The sequence below is a fragment of the Herpailurus yagouaroundi genome, unplaced genomic scaffold (assembly GCF_014898765.1).
Source record: "Herpailurus yagouaroundi ecotype Mexico unplaced genomic scaffold, PumYag 29, whole genome shotgun sequence".
NCBI lineage: Eukaryota > Metazoa > Chordata > Mammalia > Carnivora > Felidae > Herpailurus > Herpailurus yagouaroundi.
Genome location: NW_024412377.1, coordinates 10,502,898 through 10,520,760, shown reverse-complemented (window position 1 = coordinate 10,520,760; position 17,863 = coordinate 10,502,898). Strand labels below are relative to the sequence as shown.

The 17,863-nt window shown below is 40.8% G+C and overlaps 1 protein-coding gene across 1 annotated transcript in view; it reads left to right on the top strand.

Moving 5' to 3' along the window:
* Nucleotides 1–17,863, top strand: part of DNAH5 (dynein axonemal heavy chain 5) — a 291,695-nt gene that overhangs the window by 176,040 nt on the left and 97,792 nt on the right. Inside the window, exons 44-49 of the mRNA XM_040494117.1 lie at nucleotides 4,033–4,209; nucleotides 4,619–4,820; nucleotides 6,369–6,511; nucleotides 7,228–7,362; nucleotides 17,067–17,189; nucleotides 17,367–17,580. Coding sequence (XP_040350051.1) covers nucleotides 4,033–4,209; nucleotides 4,619–4,820; nucleotides 6,369–6,511; nucleotides 7,228–7,362; nucleotides 17,067–17,189; nucleotides 17,367–17,580 — 994 coding nt within the window. The remainder of the gene's footprint in view (nucleotides 1–4,032; nucleotides 4,210–4,618; nucleotides 4,821–6,368; nucleotides 6,512–7,227; nucleotides 7,363–17,066; nucleotides 17,190–17,366; nucleotides 17,581–17,863) is intronic.

The following is a 17,863-nucleotide window of genomic DNA, read 5'->3' as shown; positions in this document are numbered from 1 at the left end:
TTAATTTAATTTAATTTAATTTAATTTAATTTAATTTAATTTAATTTTTTTTTCATGTCCAGCTTTTTTTTTTTTTTCTTTTAATATAATTTATTGTCAAATTAGCTAGCCTACAGTGTGTAAAGTGTGCTCTTGGTTTTTGGGGTAGATTCCCATGGTTCATTGCTTACATACAACACCCAGTGCTCATCCAACAAGTGCCCTCCTCAATGCCCATCACCCATTTTGCCCTCTCCCCCACCACTCCTCATCCACCCTCAGTTTGTTCTGTTTATTTCAGAGTGTCTTATGGTTTGCCTCCTCCCTCTCTATTTGTAACTATTTTTCTCCCCATCTCTTCCCCCATGGTCTTCTGTTAACTTTCTCAAGATCCACATATGAGTGAAAACATATGGTGTCTGTCTCTCTCCGACTGACTTATTTCACTTGGCATAATACATTCTAGCTCCGTCTACGTTGTTATGAATGGTAAGGTTTCATTCTTTTTGACTGCCAGGTAGTACTCCATTGTATATATATATAAACCACATCTTCTTTATCCATTCATCAGTTGATGGATTTTTAGCCTCTTTCCATCATTTGGCTGTTGTTGAAAGTGCTGCCATAAACACTGGGGTGCACGTGCCCCTTTGAATCAGCATGGAGTCTTTCTTTTGTGGACCCAAAGAGGAAAATGGATCTTTTCGTGTTCTGGTACAGCGCATGCTGATTTTTCTGCAGACCTGCGGTGTGATTGCATTTCGTTGCTACTGTTTCTGGCAGATCTTGTATCCTTCGGGACATCGAAACCCTGATTGTCCCTTCCAGGTGCCCTCGGTGTTCTGATTGATTTCTTCTGGGCTCTTTGCATCTCCTTAGACCGGTGATGTGATGTCCACTGTGGGTTGTGGAGTAATGGCAAGGCCTAGCTGAATCAGTAATCCCGCCAAACTGTGAATAAGTGAGATTTAATTTTATCACTTTGGGAATTCATGACATTTAAAAAAAATTTTTTTTTTAACGTTTATTTATTTTTGAGACAGAGAGAGGCAGAGCATGAACGGGGGAGGGTCAGAGAGAGATGGAGATATAGAACCGGAAACAGGCTCCAGGCTCTGGGCCATCATCAGCCCAGAGCCCGACGCGGGGCTCGAACTCACGGACCGTGAGATCGTGACCTGAGCTGAAGCCGGACGCTTAACCGACTGAGCCACCCAGGCGCCCCAATTCATGACATTTTTAAAAGGTACTCATGCCTGTAAAGTTTGGGAGCGCCCATCTTAGAAACATTAGCTTGGAGAAAACAATTTATTAAAATTGTATATAAGGAATTTTGATGAGATTCAATAGCCATAATATTCGTTTTAAGTTTGTTCTTGGAAATAATATTTCAGACAATGTCTCTTCAATTCATGGAAAGCTATATTATTTTCTTATCACCGGTACATTCTAGAGTGTATTGATTATAATTAGATTATAATTAAATGCCTTGTATACTTAGATATTTTACTAAATAAATACTATAATGTAGGGCAGAATGCTTATTAATTTTTTTAATGTTTATTTTTGAGAGAGAGAGAGACAGAGAGAGGGAAAGAGAGACAGATAGAGCATGAGTGGGGGAGGGGCAGAGAGAGAAGCAGGCTTCAGGCTCTGAGCTGTCAGCCCAGAGCCTGATGTGGGGCTTGAACTCATGAACTGTGAGACCATGACCTAAGCCAAAGTTGGACACTTAACTGACAGAGCCACCCAGGCGCCCTGGGCAGATTGTTTATTAGAGTAGCCACGTGTTGAAACCTCTTTTTGACATTGTTAGTTAAATTTATTATTTTATTTACCTAATTTTTTAGAAATGATTTTGATTGAAAACTTATAAAATCATAATTTAAATGAAGTAGGTGTTTATTTTACATCATCATTAAATTTTTGTACTTGCCTTTCTGTATCAATATGTCTTAGCTTTTTTTTTTTATTTTTTAAAAAAAAATTGTTTTTAACGTTTATTTATTTTTGAGACAGAGAGAGACAGAGCATGAACGGGGGAGGGGCAGAGAGAGAGGGAGACACAGAATCGGAAGCAGGCTCCAGGCTCTGAGCCATCAGCCCAGAGCCTGACGCGGGGCTCGAACTCACGGACCGCGAGATCGTGACCTGAGCTGAAGTCGGACACTTAACCGACTGAGCCACCCAGGCGCCCCTGTCTTAGCTTTTAATAATATCTCAGGATTTACAGAACTCTGGCTTGCACAAGGGTTTAGGTTTGGTGAAGTGTCAAATGTGAAAAAGGGGGGGATTATATAGCAAAATGTTGCTTACGTATAATTGGATGTGTCACTAAACATGCTTCTAAAGATTTCAGATTTTGCAATCAAATTATCCATCCATTAAGGAGAATACAGAGCAAGGGTTCTGAACCCTGGCTTTGCAAAAATAGTCATCAATGCCAGTTCTTTAAAATACAGGTGATTGGGTCATACCCCAATCCTACCAGATTAGAATCTCTGGGGACAGAGGTCCAGGAGTTGGTTTTTGTTTTTGTTTTTGTTTTTAAAAGCACTGCAGTAGCTTCAGATTTGGCAACCACAGATACGGCAGCAAGCTCCAAGTGAAAAAAAGTATTTGTGTGATTTTCCCCCAATACTTCGCATCCACGAAGGCTTTTAAAAAATACTTTTACACCACTAGCTAATGAATATTTAGACTTTGCTTTTTATGAAATAAGCTTCTATTATGTTCTGTGTTGAGACTGAATAAGGTCTTAATGCTGCACTTACCTAATTTTTTATAATGCTTTTCAATAATGCAGTTTCTTCTCACAAATGATTAGCAAGAAGCAAGACTCACAAAGAATCCGACTGAAAGTGTTTACAGCAGTATCAGGCAGCTCCAGGGAGTTATTAGAGGCAGGCAGGTGGAGAAGTTTTGTTCATAGGAATCTGTCAGCTCCTGGGAGCCAAGCTGATTTCTTGGCCTTGTGTATGACCTTTCTGCTTCCATCAACTTGAAAGTGCTATGTTCTGTTTTTGTTGCTGTGGAACCCTGGTAAATTCATGAATTGATGAATAATTTGGAATCAACATTTTATTGCTTCTGTTCAGTGTCTGAGAATGAGCTCATCTCTTGAGGCCAAGGGAACTTGTCTCAGCTTCAGAGAATATTGTGTGTTACATGGTATTTTGTTAGGGATCACATGCACTTTTCTACAGTGGGCTCTCCAAGTGACTCAATTCTCCATTTTCCTGAGTATTCTTTGATATTTTTCCACACTGGTTATTAGTTACATCAGAAGAAATAAAAGGAAACAGCTAATTTGATAAATCTTTGTTTCCCACTTAAGAAAATGTAGGTATGGATTTGCTGTGTTCATCTTTTAGTCCTTTTTCTTTTCCTGAATTATTTCTCTTATGTATGCCTCCTCATTGTCTTCTAGTGTATTTTAATCAAGAGCTGAAGACTTTTTGTCCATTTTGGTTTCAAGACCTGAGCACATGTGTAGGGTGGTAACAGAACATGTGGGTTTGAATTCTGGACTTGGCACTCACCTGGCTACCCACTGGCTGTGGGATCCTGGGCACATCACTTAAACTCTTTGGGCTTCAGTTTTCTTTCTTTCTTTTTTTTAAATATTTTTTAAATGTTTATTCATTTTTGAGAGACAGAGAGAGACAGAACACGAGTGGGGGAGGGGCAGAGAGAGAGGGAGACACAGAACCCCAAGCAGGCTCAACGCGGGGTTCGAACTCACGAGCTGTGAGATCGTGACCTGAGCCGAAGTTGGATGCTCAACTGACTGAGCCACCCAGAGGCCCCTGGACTTTGGTTTTCTCATCTGTAAAAGGAGGATAATAATAGCTCCTACCTCATAGCATTATTTTGAGCATTAAATGAGTTAACGCATGAAAGAATGTATAGCAAGGCCTGGCACATCCCATCTGCAGTATTATCATTAGATGTTATTATAGTCCATTGATATTTAAAAAATTTTTGTCCCAAAATGGCCATTCTCCTGGCATGCTAATACATTTATTAGTGCATTAATATGTAAATTAACAGGGTTTCCTTAAGAAGCGCTCACCCCAAGAAGCTGAAATTCTTCGTCAGCTGTACATCAAGTCTTTTCCCGACCTGTATCGCTTCAGTATTCAGAACTTAGAACACAAGATGGAGATACCTGAGGCCTTTGTGATCATGCAGAGCATTGACATGCTTCAAGGGCTGATCCCTCCAAAGGTAAATTGCTCAACTTTATAGAAATTTCTCTCTTATTAACTGAGCCATGTTGTGCAGAGAGTATAGTCTTTGAAACTGGCTCTCTTAGAGCTATGGATGGGGGAATGTTTCAAACGTCCCCCTGCATCTTTTTTATTTTTCTCATTACTTTTCTCCCCAAGTAAGTCACGGGTTTGTAATTTAGAAGCAAGTTCACAGTCATCTAATAAATATCCAGATTTATTTTGGGCGCTGACTTGGTATTGAGATAAATTCTGTATGTTTCCAGTTTTACTCATCTTTTCTTTGTTCTTGTCTTGGGAAAAGGTATTGTCCCTTTGACATTTTTTATTATTTTTATTGAAACCTCAAAGCAAAATTTAGGCTTGAGAATTGAGTGACTAAAACAAAAAGTTTCTTCCGTGCCCAGGAGCAAGGTGCGGAGGTCACGCCAGAGCACCTGGGGAGACTGTATGTCTTCTCCCTCATGTGGAGCGTTGGGGCTGTGCTGGAATTGGAGGGCCGACGTCGGGTGGAGCACTGGCTGCGTTCTCAGGAAACGCTGACCTTGGATTTGCCGCCTCTAGCGGGGACCGATGACACCATGTTTGACTATCATGTCTCCTCCAGTGGTGAGGACACTTGCTTCCGTTCCTACCTAACACACGGGAGCAGGTTTTTCCACTGGCTAATGTTTACATAGCTTTTATTTTTCTAAATGGTAATTAAAACACACGCTGTGAAATTAAAAGGGAAATCTTTATGTGTGATGAAACCTGATTGTTTCTTTTTCAAAACTTTATTTCATTTATGTCCCAGATGCATATCTTCCCCTTGTTAGGTATATTATTTACTAAACTTTTAATGAATTAAAAACAAATTAGAGGGGCTCCTGGGTGGCTCAGTCGGTTGAGCGTCTGACTTTGGCTCAGGTCATGATCTCGCAGTCTGTGAGTTCGAGCCCTGCGTTGGGCTCTGTGCTGACAGCTCAGAGCCTGGAGCCTGTTTCAGATTCTGTGTCTCCTCTCTCTGACCCTCCCCCTTTCTTTCTCTGTCTCTCTCTGTCTCAAAAATAAATGTTAAGAAAAAATTTAAAAAAAAATTAGAAAAGAAAAATCTCCGAATCAGATCTATTTCAGTCTTTTGTATAATATAATCAGAAATTTACATAAAGATTACAAAGTGTGAAGTATATTTTTACTAAATATGTGTTTATCTATGTCTATAGATCTATCCAGATATACCTTAAGTTTATTTATATGTGCATATATAAAGTACATCTATATAAAACATGTATATATATATATATATATACACAATATTTATGTATCTTTTATTTTTGGTTCTATAATTAAAGGAAGTACGTAATGAAAAGCTTATGAGATTGGATATTTTAAGTGGTTTTAGGTACATACTACTATCACTATATTCTTTTTTATTTTTTATTTTTATTTAAAAATTTTTTTAATGTTTATTTATTTTTGAGAGAGAGAAAGAGACTGAACGTGAGTGGGGGAGGGGCAGAGAGAGGGGAGACAGAATCTGAAGCGGGCTCCAGGCTCTGAGCTGTCAGCCCAGAGTCCAACGCGGGGCTCGAACTCACGGACCGCGAGATCAGGACCTGAGCCGAAGTCGGACGCTTAACCACCTGAGCCACCTAGGCATCCCAGCTGTGTTCTTTTTGAATGTTTATTTATTTTTGAGAGAGAGAATGAGAGTGAGCATGGGAGGGACAGAGAGAGAGGAGAGAGCGAGAATCCCGAGCAGGCTCTGTGCCGTCAGCACCAAACCCCATGTAGGGCTCGAACCCATGAACTGTGAGATCATGACCTGAGCTGAAACCTGGAGTCTGACGCTTAACCGACTGAGCCACCCAGTCCCTTATCACTGTATTCTTAATTTTTATTCAGACATTATTGAAAACTGACATGTTTAAAAAGAAAATTCCAAGACACTTCTTAATATCTCCTAATATTACCACTTTGGAATTGTTCCTTGGGAAATTCTGACTCGGCCAACACATACTTAAATACTACGTAGAGCTACCATTGTAATGATCTTATTTTACGGGGAGATTTTGAAAGATGCTTCATGAGATGTCCAGGACATCTGCTCGTGACAGTTAGGAATTAAGTCATTAATAGGCGTATGAATATGTGAATGTTCTGTGTGCACCTCAGGTCAGTGGCTTCACTGGAACACGTGTACCGAGGAATATGTGTATCCACCTGACGTCACTCCAGAATACGGCTCCATCCTGGTACCAAATGTCGACAACGTGAGGACCGACTTCCTAATCAAAACCATCGCTAAACAGGGCAAGGTACGGCTCTTTAACTTAATTGTTAACAATAGCACATTTTCAAACGTCCCTCGAAAACACAAGGCATCTTGCATTTATCTTAGAATGCTTTAGGTTGCTGTCTAGAGGAAATGAAAATATGACCCAAATGGATATACTACTTTTCTTATTCTCCACTGACAGCCGTAGAGTTGCCTGGTTCCAATTCATGAGCAAGTAATTTGTTCTCACATGTTAGTTGAGAGACAGTGAATTTTGACTCGTTTGTCCAAAGAGACATTCTTCTCTTCTGATAATTGTGTTAGTTTGCCAGGGCTGCCCAAATAAATCACCACAGGCTGGGTGGCCTAAACGACAGACCTTTCTTTCCTCCTAGTTCTGGAGGCTTGGAGTCCAAGGTTAAGGTGCTGGCGGGTTTAGTTTCCCCGGGGGCCTCTCTCCTTGGCTCGCAGCTGGCTGCCTTCTCTGTGGTCTTTATCTGTGCTCATCCCTCCTGTTACCTGTGTATCCAGACTTCCTCCTCTTCTACAGAGGCTGGTTAGATTGAAACTAGGGCCCACATTAATGGCCTCATTTTAACCTCATCATCTCTTTAAAGGCCCTCTCTGCAAATACAGTCACATTCTGAGGCCCTGGGTATTAGGGCTTCGACGTGCGAATTTGGAGAGGGGGAGCACGAGGTAGCCCATGATCATTTTATTGCATTCCTTGGGTTTCTTTCTCAACTTCTCTTTTAGGCCGTGCTGTTAATTGGGGAGCAAGGAACAGCCAAAACAGTCATTATCAAAGGATTTATGTCAAAATACGATTCTGAAAGTCACATAACCAAGAGTCTGAATTTTTCTTCTGCAACCACCCCACTGATGTTTCAGGTACTGGCTTTTTGGTATTGCTCGTTAAGACCAAGTTTGTGATAAAGTTTGGAGGCTCCACTCTCTTCCCTGGGAAGCCTGTGCCCATTGACTTCATCTGCACTTTTTCCCAGCCGTGATAAGTCCCCTACATGTGCCTTCCATTATCTGTATTATTTACCTGCAATAGACTCTCCCCCTAGTTGAGTTATACTGTATAATCTTAAATTGTGGAGAAATAAAAAGCTTATATAGGGTGTTAAATGCCTCAATACTGTTTAAAATACGTAAAGAAAGCCTGTGAACATGTAAAACCCAAAACTGAAAGGAATATCATTCATTCCTCCATCCAAACCTGCTTCCTCTCCCTAGTGTCTGCTCTTCTGTCATTGTTACTATTATTCTAGCCTCTAGGCTAGATACACCGGTCGTCTTTGATGGGTCTCTCTTGAATCAAGGTCTGAAAATGTAGCTACGGAAATACTTTTCACATCTCCTTCTTTCTCTTCATTCTCCCTGCCCACCTCTCCATAATTCACATTCTCAGGGTCCACAACAGGGTATTAGTGTGGAAAGATCTCCGACTGGTGCAAGTCTAATTCTCTTCCAGTCTTGCTTTCATTCCTTGTCTGATCTCCAGTCCCGACATTGCTGATTTATTCTGTTGTACCCTGACTTAACATTACACCATGGCTCCCATTATCAATGGCAGGAATAAATCGTAGAGTTAGCACATTCAAGATTTTACCCTACTGTATTATTGAGGAGTAATAGAAAAAAAAAATCCCTCAAATTTGCTTTGCTTCTGTGAACAACACTGCCAAGAATGACTGGGATCGCAGTGGTGGCCTGGTGGTTTTGCTCTGGTCCTAAGTTGTTTAAGACCCTGTGGAAACTGGGGAGAGAATCCTATGTCAACTCATGCTTGGGTTGTTTTCAAATCATCCCTCATATCTGTTAGAACATTAATACATAAATAAAAAGGATACATTTCATAACTTGAAGATGGAAGGGGAATTTTCAGGAGACTTCCAACCCGAAGAACTTTGGTCTTGATTAACTTTGTTGTGCTGTAGTTGTTGGAATTAAAATATCAAAGAGCAATGAAAATTGTTGACAGCCTGGCTGCATCCTGACCTTTTATCCCTTCATGTAATTGGTGACTGGAGAGTGCCAATAAACTAAGACCATTGATTAAGTTTCTAAATAAGACTGTCAACTGTTTTCGGCTCCTGTTAGAGATGGAATTTCCAATACCTGCTAGCCCTCTGTCAGATGAATACCGTTTACCGTGTCGTGATGGGAAGGAATGTCTGCGTGGAAGGTCAGCCTGAAACTGCAAAGACTGAGCTGTGATATTTTTGTGTTTGGGGAATAGCACGTTAAATTACCCTAGGCTGGCAAGATGCTAATGTTATACATATTCCTTTGTTACCGACATTATGCACATTCCCTTGGTATTATCTCACATTTGAAGAACTTTTGTTAGTTTTACTTTAGGAGAGCATCCCCTTAAAGGTTTTAATTATAACTTCTTTGCGGATGCAGGTTTTCAAACATTAAAGGAAAGTGTGATTCTTTCCCCCTATTATGTTGGGTAATTATCAGTTCACATTTCTTGAGACTGGAGTAAATCTTTGGGGCTGTAATGTAATTCTGACAGTAACTACCTGGAGTTACTGAGGCTTTACAGGCAAAGGGCTCAGTCCCCCCCAGACCTTCCCTCACTTCAGGTATCAGCCACCTGCCTCAGTTTCCAGGCCACCAGCATTTCCGAAACCTGGCTCAAAGTTCAGCGGTTCCTATGACTCCCTCTCCGTAATTCACCAGAATGACTCTCAGAATTTAGGAAAGTGCTGGCTAATGATTACAGTTTTATTATAAAAGATATGAATCAGGATCAGCCACAAGAAGAGATGCATTGAGGCCATGGTTGGGAGGGTCCCGGCCGAAACCTTCTTGTGTCCTCAGCATGTGTTGTCTTCCAGGCACATCCAAGTGCGTCCCCAACTGGTAAGCTCACCTGAACGACACTGTCCAGAGCTCTGTCGGGCTTCATGACGTAGGCGTGATAGGAACCAGGGACAAAGGCCAGCCAAATCATTTAGTATGTAACAAGACCCTGTCTCTGTATTTTTATTAGTAACTCTTGGTGTTATTTACTCCTTCAGCGTGATAAAGATCTGTAGGCTACGTCTCTTTAACATGAGACATTTATTAATTCCCTGGAAAAAAGGCATATGTTATCTAGAAAGCAGCCTGTTTGTTGATATCAAAATTCATAAATGATATAATAGATTTCTAGAAGTTGCACCACATTGGAATGTAATAATTAGGACAATAATAGGCAGGCTTTTAGAACACAAACATGTGTATTCTTTCAGGTCCCATTAGCTGATTCCCAGCTACGTTAGTCCAATTCCCTCCGACCCCGGTGTCAAGCTGTCATCGATAGTTCACTGTTTCTTTTCCTGCTCAGAAGCATCATAGGATCATGTAGTCTGCTCAGTGCCTGTTACCTGCTGAGTATCCAAGCTTTCTACTAAGCTAGACTCATTAATTTTAGAAAGTTTCAATTACCTAGCCTGCTATAATTAACTTTCTCACTGTAATTTTCCACCGTTCATGCTAAAGTGAGTTTTGAGGGAGATGAGCATCTTTCTCGGTATCTTCTGCTTACCTGGGTCCAAACGCAACTGAAATTGTAGACGAGAAAATAGATACTGTGCGTCCCTCCTGTGTTACCACGATAGCACACAGTCCAGTCGAGGCCACACGTCTGTTGCTTGACAGGTTGTCTTCATTTATGGTTTCTTTTATTTTTCCCAAGGTGTCACATGCACAGCTTTTGTCAGTATTTGACTATATGTCCGTCTTCATCTAGAACAGTCTAGTTTACTTCCATTGGCTTGGATTAATAAGTAATGGCATCCCTGTAACTATCGAAAGTGGGTAGTTTGGGCAAAAGTTGTACGATGCCCTGATCTTTTGGGCGAAGGCAATTCAGTTAGTCTTTTAAGAGAGAGATCTCAATTTTTTCCCCGACAAATATTATTTTAAGTGTTTTCTTTCTGTTTTAGAGGTAATCTACACATACCTTTAAAAAGTTAAACAACACAGGAAGTTAAGAAGAAAGTTTCTTTAGAGAATTTCTGAAAAAGTTGATCTTTTCTAAAAATAATCTTAAAATGTTTTGAATATAATTGTCTTCTAAATAGTTGTATGGCACTATTTTCTTTTTAAAAAATGAGACTCATAGAGCCTAGAAAGAAATTCCACATTTTTTTAAAAGACTCAGAACCACTTTTCCAAATGAAATCATATGCAGAAGACTAAGCTATGAAACAGGTGACCATAGATTTACTCTGGTGGAATTGGAGCTGGACTCCTGAAACCCTTCCTGACTTCACGCTTGCTTCCTGCAGAGGCCCCTATGGTTGCAGAAAATCCTTCTGATTCTTCAGAGCATATATTTTTTTTTTTTTAATTTTTTTTTTTCAACGTTTATTTATTTTTGGGACAGAGAGAGACAGAGCATGAACGGGGGAGGGGCAGAGAGAGAGGGAGACAGAGAATCAGAAACAGGCTCCAGGCTCTGAGCCATCAGCCCAGAGCCTGACGCGGGGCTCGAACTCACGGACCGCGAGATCGTGACCTGGCTGAAGTCGGACGCTCAACCGACTGCGCCACCCAGGCGCCCCAAGAGCATATTTTTAAGATGAGTTTCTGGAGTAGAATCATAAGAGATAATATGTGAAAGTATGTTTCCACGGTGAAGGTCTCTAAAAATGTCAGGTTTTACTGTTACTATGAATATACTCAGTTCGAGGGAGACTGAGGTACTTGTCTGTGTTCACACAGTTAGCCGGTAGCAGAAACTGGTGAGAAACCAGGTCCCCATATGTTCTGTGCTTTTCCAGTTCACCCATATGCCTCCTTCCAATTGGCTTTTCTTTATCCACATTAATATTCAAATGACTGATTTATCACTTAGTGATCTTGTTTTATTTTTAGCTTCTACTTACATTGTTATTGTATTTTCACATTGTTTTAGATATTTTACTTTTCTTTATAATATGCTATTGAGCATTTTACACTTTACTAATGTAAGATTTTTCATTTGCTTTTGGTGATTTATAGTAAAAGGGGAAGATCTTATTCAAGCATTAGATGTCTTTAAAAAAATTTTTTTTTAATGTTTATTTATTTTTGAGAGAGAGAGCACAAGCAGGGGAGAGGCAGAGAGAGAAGGAGACAAAGAATCTGAAGCAGGATCCAGGCTCTGAGCTATGAGCACGGAACCCAACATGGGACTCAAACTCACAAACCGTGAGATCATGACCTGAGCTGAAGTCGGATGCTTAACCAACTGAGCCACCCAGGCACCCCTCAATAGATGTCTTAATAAGAACATAAGCTCTCAAAAACATTTTTATCTTTTAGCTAAACAGCAGATATGTAGGCCTAAAATTAAGCATATTTAAAATTTTTTTAATGTTTATTTATTTTTGAGAGAGAGAGAGAGAGAAAGAGAAAGACAGCATGAGTGGGGGAGGGGCAGAAAGAGAGAGGGAGACAGAGAATCTGAAGCAGGCTCCAGGCTCTGAGATGTCAGCACAGAGCCCAACGCAGGGCTTGAACTCACAAGCCATGAGATCATGACTTGAGCTGAAGTCAGATGCTCAACCGACTGAGCCACTCAGGCGCCCCAAGCATATTTTATATTTCAATTCAGTTGGATGTAATATATATGAAAATGACTTAAATGCTGATATATAGAGTTACCTGTAAGTGATAATAAAATATCTTTCATGTTTATAATGCATTAAGCTCACCCTGTACTTTGACATATATCATTTATGGATAATACTGTGTTGTGTATATACACACATACACATGTATCTGTAATTTAAATATCTTTATATACACTTCCACTTGTGACTATGCAGGTTATGCAGATTTGTGCTATGTCCTATTACAGAGACAATTGTGTGAATGATAAACCCAAGAATTGGGCAGTGCACAACCTTCTCAACTGTACATGACACTGCCAGTATCTCTTCCAATGCAGTGTTCCGCCCTCTGTCTGGTTGGGGAAATAGACATGTATACAATCAAGTATAACTGATGTGATAAGTGCTACTTATGGTGTAATCTAAAAGTGTTGTGGAGACCGGAGGAGGAAGGAAGTAGTTTCTTCAGAAGATTACAGAAATCAATGTAATGAAAAAGCTGACTTTACTTAAGGAAATTCCATACTTATGTCATATTAATATTATATATTTTAGGAATTATAGAGGCTGAACTATTAAGAAATTAATTCAAAAAATTGAATTACCCCAGTTGTAGGGCTCCTCGCTTAGCATGGACACGGGCAGCTTTCTCCACCTGCATTCCCAAGTCTGTCTGGATTTCTAGCCTTCTGGTTTTTATTTCTTAAAATGCTGTTGTCGCAACTTGGGCCAGCCCTCGCCATGCCATGTGTGAGATAGGCAGACAACAAGAACAGAATCTTTCTAAGATTCCATAGAGTGCTTAAGATGATATCATGCTCACTAACATCCTCTGATTTCAGAGTAGAGTTTTTGTTTGTTCTCAGACAACAGCATAAACTGCCCGTAGTCCAAGTTCTTGCTAGAGATCTCAATTTTTTTTTTCATCAATAGCTGTGTTGAGAGAAGTGACATTGATGGAAGATCATTCATCTAAATCAATTTTTGACAAATTGTGTTTAGCTGATGCTAATGCTGAGAGATTTTTTGGCTCAGAAATGGCTACTCTAGGAATATGTAAATAAGGACCCCTTAACGAACACTAGCCTGTGAGCTGAGCATCACTGTGTGGTATGTGTTTTATTGTTAACTGAATACGAATGAATTACGATGGTGAGGGCCCAGAACAAAGAGACTAAGGGGTCTTTAGAGGTGAGACTGGAGATGTACGTGGGAACATCATGGCAATCCTTGTAAATCACTCCTGGAGAACTGGTGGAGTATTTTACAGGGTGACGCTGCCCCTTTAGAAGGCTCATGCTGTCTGCAGAGGGGAGGACAAGATGAAGAGATATGGGTGTTTTCAGAGAGAACTGGGAGATGAGGGCTGGACCAAGTAGCAAAAGTTAGAATGGAAGCACACCTGTTGTTGTCGGAGTAGGTGTTGTTAGAAGAGAAGGGTAGGGGCGCCTGGGTGGCTTAGTCGGTTGGGCGTCCAGCTTTGGCCCAGGTCATGATCTTGCGGTCCGTGAGTTCAAGCCCTGCATCGGGCTCCGTGCTGACAGCTCGGAGCCTGGAGCCTGCTTTGGATTCTGTGTCTCCCTCTCTCTCTGCCCCTCCCCCACTCACTCTCTGTCTCTCTCTATCAAAAAATGAATAAACATTAAAAAAAAATTAAAAAAAAAAGAAGAGAGGGGGAGAAGAGAGAGAAGAGAGTTACGGATGACTCCCAGGTTTCTTTTCCTCATTTATCTGTATATCAAATACTTACAAATAAGGACACTGTGCCATATACCTTTCTGGACCCGGAGGTTGTAGTGATGAACAAGACAAACAAAATGTCTTTCCTCTTTACATTCCAGTGGGAGACACAGTACTCAGATAAACAAATATGCCAATTTTTGTTAACTACACCGGGGTCCATCTCACCAAAACAGTGGTTGAAGTGGGAACCCAGGTGAAGGAAATCCGAGAGTGTGTGGGTGGCGAAACACAACAAAGATTATCTGTAGTTCTTTAGACTGATTTTTGGGGGGAGACAGAAAATTCTAGATAAAATTGTAAATCACACAACATAGTATATATGACTTATTAAGAAGTTATCAGGACTGGCTGGAGGAGGCAGAATGGGGGCAGTTTAAGAGTTTGTGACATGAATCCCCCTGAGAAAGACAAATAACTGACCTTGGGAATATCATTGTCCAGGGAGGAGGAGATACATCAAATAGGAGTATGGAAATTAGAAGAGAGAGAATGTATTGATGTTGGATGGGGAAATGTGTGGACGGGACAGTCGGGTCATTGGTGTAGATCCCTGAAATGGGTGCCCAGCAGGGGGTGCAGACTTTGGGGTAAGAGGCATTTATGTTGGATATGTTGACTTCGTGATGCCAAGTATGGATCATCCAAGTGCGGAAGCCCAGCTGGAGATACTAGTCCACATATATGGTTTTCCCAGACATTTCCAAATAGTTATGTGATGGAGTAGAACCTACAGTTCTTGTGCTTCCGAACTCTAGGAGGTCTCCTCAAACTCCAGATGCATTAGGTAATGATTTAATGGGTAGCAGTTCTAAAAACAGAAAGGTCTCAACTCCAGGGTCAGAAGCTGCTTCATTTTACTCCCTCTTGTTTTTTGGTTTTTTTTTTGTCAGCTTAGCCTTTTTATGACATATAGCTTACTAACGATTTCCTGTTATTTTGAAAAAAAAATAGGGTCACCGTGAAGGGGAGGAAAGTGCAGGTGTGGGACTATTACTCCATATCACTTCACCTATTCCACCTGTGGCCTTTTACCTCTTAGATGGCGCCCAAGACATAAAATCTTTTTTTTTTTTTAATGTTTATTTTTGAGAGAGAGAGAAAAAGAGAGAGAGCGAATGAGCTTGAGTGGGGGAGGGGCAGAGAGAGAGGGAGACACAGAATCCGAAGCAGGCTCCAGGCTCCGAGCTGTCAGCACAGAGCCCGATGTGGGGCTCAAACTCACAAACCGCGAGATCATGACCTGAGTCTGACACTTGACTGAGAGCCACTCAGGCGCCCCAAGACATAAAATCTTCATGTGTTTATGAGGTCTCATTAGTAGACAAGGGAATATCTGGAAGCCTCTAGCTTGCCATAGGAAGGTGTCAGGAGATTATGAATCGCCTTACACATTTAAATTCATTGAAAAGCAGAGCTAAATTTAGCCAGTTCATTACTTTAAACAGCTTGCTTTTATTTCAGGGAAATAGGAAATTCTTTTTGCCATTGTACTGTTGTCTTGAGAGATTTACTTTGTAATTGAATGAGTTGTGATATATTTATATATCTTTATATTTGGAAATGGTGAAAAAATGTCATATCTCTTGCCCTTATTCATTAAAATGGTGATGGGAAATTATAATTTGAAATGACCAAACTGCAAAGATTTCCGAGGACAAATATATGACTTTTTGCTTCTATGTTGGCCTTATTTTGTGGTTGTGTCTTGGATTATTGAAGTCATTTTTTTTTTTTAACATTTATTTATTTTTGAGACAGAGAGAGACAGAGCATGAACGGGGGAGGGTCAGAGAGAGGGAGACACAGAATCTGAAACAAGCTCCAGGCTCTGAGCTGTCAGCACAGAGCCTGACGCGGGGCTTGAACTCACGGACCGTGAGATCATGACCTGAGCCGAAGTCGGTCGCTCAACCGACTGAGCCACCCAGGCGCCCCTATTGAAGTCATTTTTAACTAGTTTGCTCTTCATCATGAAATAAGTAAGCTTTTTTGGATAGGAGGAGGATGCATTTTGGGTCAATGTATCTCCACTTTCTCCTACATTTATACACTATCTTTTTTAAATGTTTATTCATTTATTTTGAGAGAGAGAAAGAGAGTGAGAGAGCATGCACACTATCTGGGGTGGGGCAGAGAGAGAGGGAGAGAGAATTCCAAGCAGGCTCCACACTGTCAGCCCAGAGCCCATTGCAAGGGCTTGATCTCACGAGCCAGGAGATCGTGACCTGAGCTGAAATCAAGAGTCAGATGCTTAACCGACTGAGCCACCCAGGTGCCCCTACATTATCTTTAACACAACTTAAAATCTTGGATCAGTAAATTGCTACAGTGGTAGGTATGGATCGAGGTCTTTAAGACTGAGCTTCTAGAGCATGAGGACCATGAAGCCTTTTCTGTTTTATTTGTGTTCTAGCTCTGGTTACTCAGGGCATACATTTTGAATGACTGGTTGATTTCCAAACCACACGGTACTACCCTTGAAATGATTGATAGTCTGGGTCCCTCCCCAGGTTTCCCTTACTTCTCCCAATACTCCTTTTTTCATATTGCTAGGAAAAGTGTGGTTTTTAAAATTTTTTTGTTTTTGTTTGTTTGTTTTTTAAATAGAGCCCAGTGTAGTTAGTCTTCTTTACCACCTAAATTCAGAATGGAGAAATGAGAGAGACCCAGCGGGGCGTGGTTTGCTATTTTGTATCAGGGGGTGAGACGTGATTCACTGTGCTTGCAGCTGTCCCAAAGCCTTGGATCTGGATTGTGTCCACTACAGAAGCCCGTGGGTGGCCTTCTCAATGGAGACAGAGCAGTCTTCACGTTGGGACGGGCTGTGTGGCTCAGAGCACCGACCTAGCAAGCTTCTTGGACAGTTGCCCTGTTTAATTTTGTCCCTGATTTACAGGGAAACTTTTAGAAGGGCTAAATTCTTCGAATGATGGGGCTGGGGAATGCAGGGTCATCCGTATAAGAACAATGAGACAAAATCTTTAGGAATAGACTAAGGAGTCTCATCCCACTCAAAATTTACAGTAATTAGAATTTCACGTACTCCAAAATTAAAGCAGATTTTCGAAGGTGAACATCATGCAAGACACTTTAGGCACTTCATGCCCTGGTTTCCAGAATTAAGGAGAGTTTTGGGGGGTGTCTGTGAGTAATTCCTGTCAATTCAAATGTTCCTAGATTTTAAAACTCATTCACCGTGTCTTAGGGTATATTTTCACAAATCTTTCTGTTGGCTTTCTTGTTTTGCAGAGGACAATAGAGAGCTATGTGGATAAACGCATGGGTACAACGTATGGCCCTCCTGCGGGAAAGAAGATGACTGTTTTTATTGATGATGTGAATATGCCAGTAATCAATGAGTGGGGCGATCAGGTATATTGATTCCATTGCACACTTTATGTCAACTCAACATTGATGAGTAAATATTTTTCTACTTTTTCAATATGCTGTTACTGAATTCCAAGAAATTCCATTACTTGGCAACATCAAGGCATTAGCTTCTGGGATGTAAAGGAGTGACCTTTAAATTCTGAACGTTGTCTTTCTTAGGTTACTAATGAGATAGTACGACAGCTGATGGAACAGAATGGGTTTTATAACCTGGAGAAGCCTGGGGAGTTTACCAGCATTGTGGACATCCAATTTTTGGCAGCCATGATCCATCCTGGGGGTGGACGCAATGATATTCCCCAAAGACTCAAAAGACAGTTCTCTATATTCAACTGCACGTTGCCTTCTGATGCTTCCATGGACAAGATCTTTGGTAAAATGGTGTCAGTGGGGCACGGGGAGGGAGTAATACCTACTTGCATTCCAATAAGAAGATATCTACCCAGAGGTCAACACAGAAGGGGCATTGGGTGGCTCTTCAGTCCTTTTTACCATGTACTCTCAAGTAGTGTTTATATCAGGATTTTGTTTCTATAAGGACTTTTTATATATATGTAGTGAATTGGGTGCCTAGGTAGATCCTTTCTACCTTTGTTTTTCTTAAAGTGACTGTTGCCAGCTTCTTAACCAAGGAGGCTAAACATTAAATGAACGTG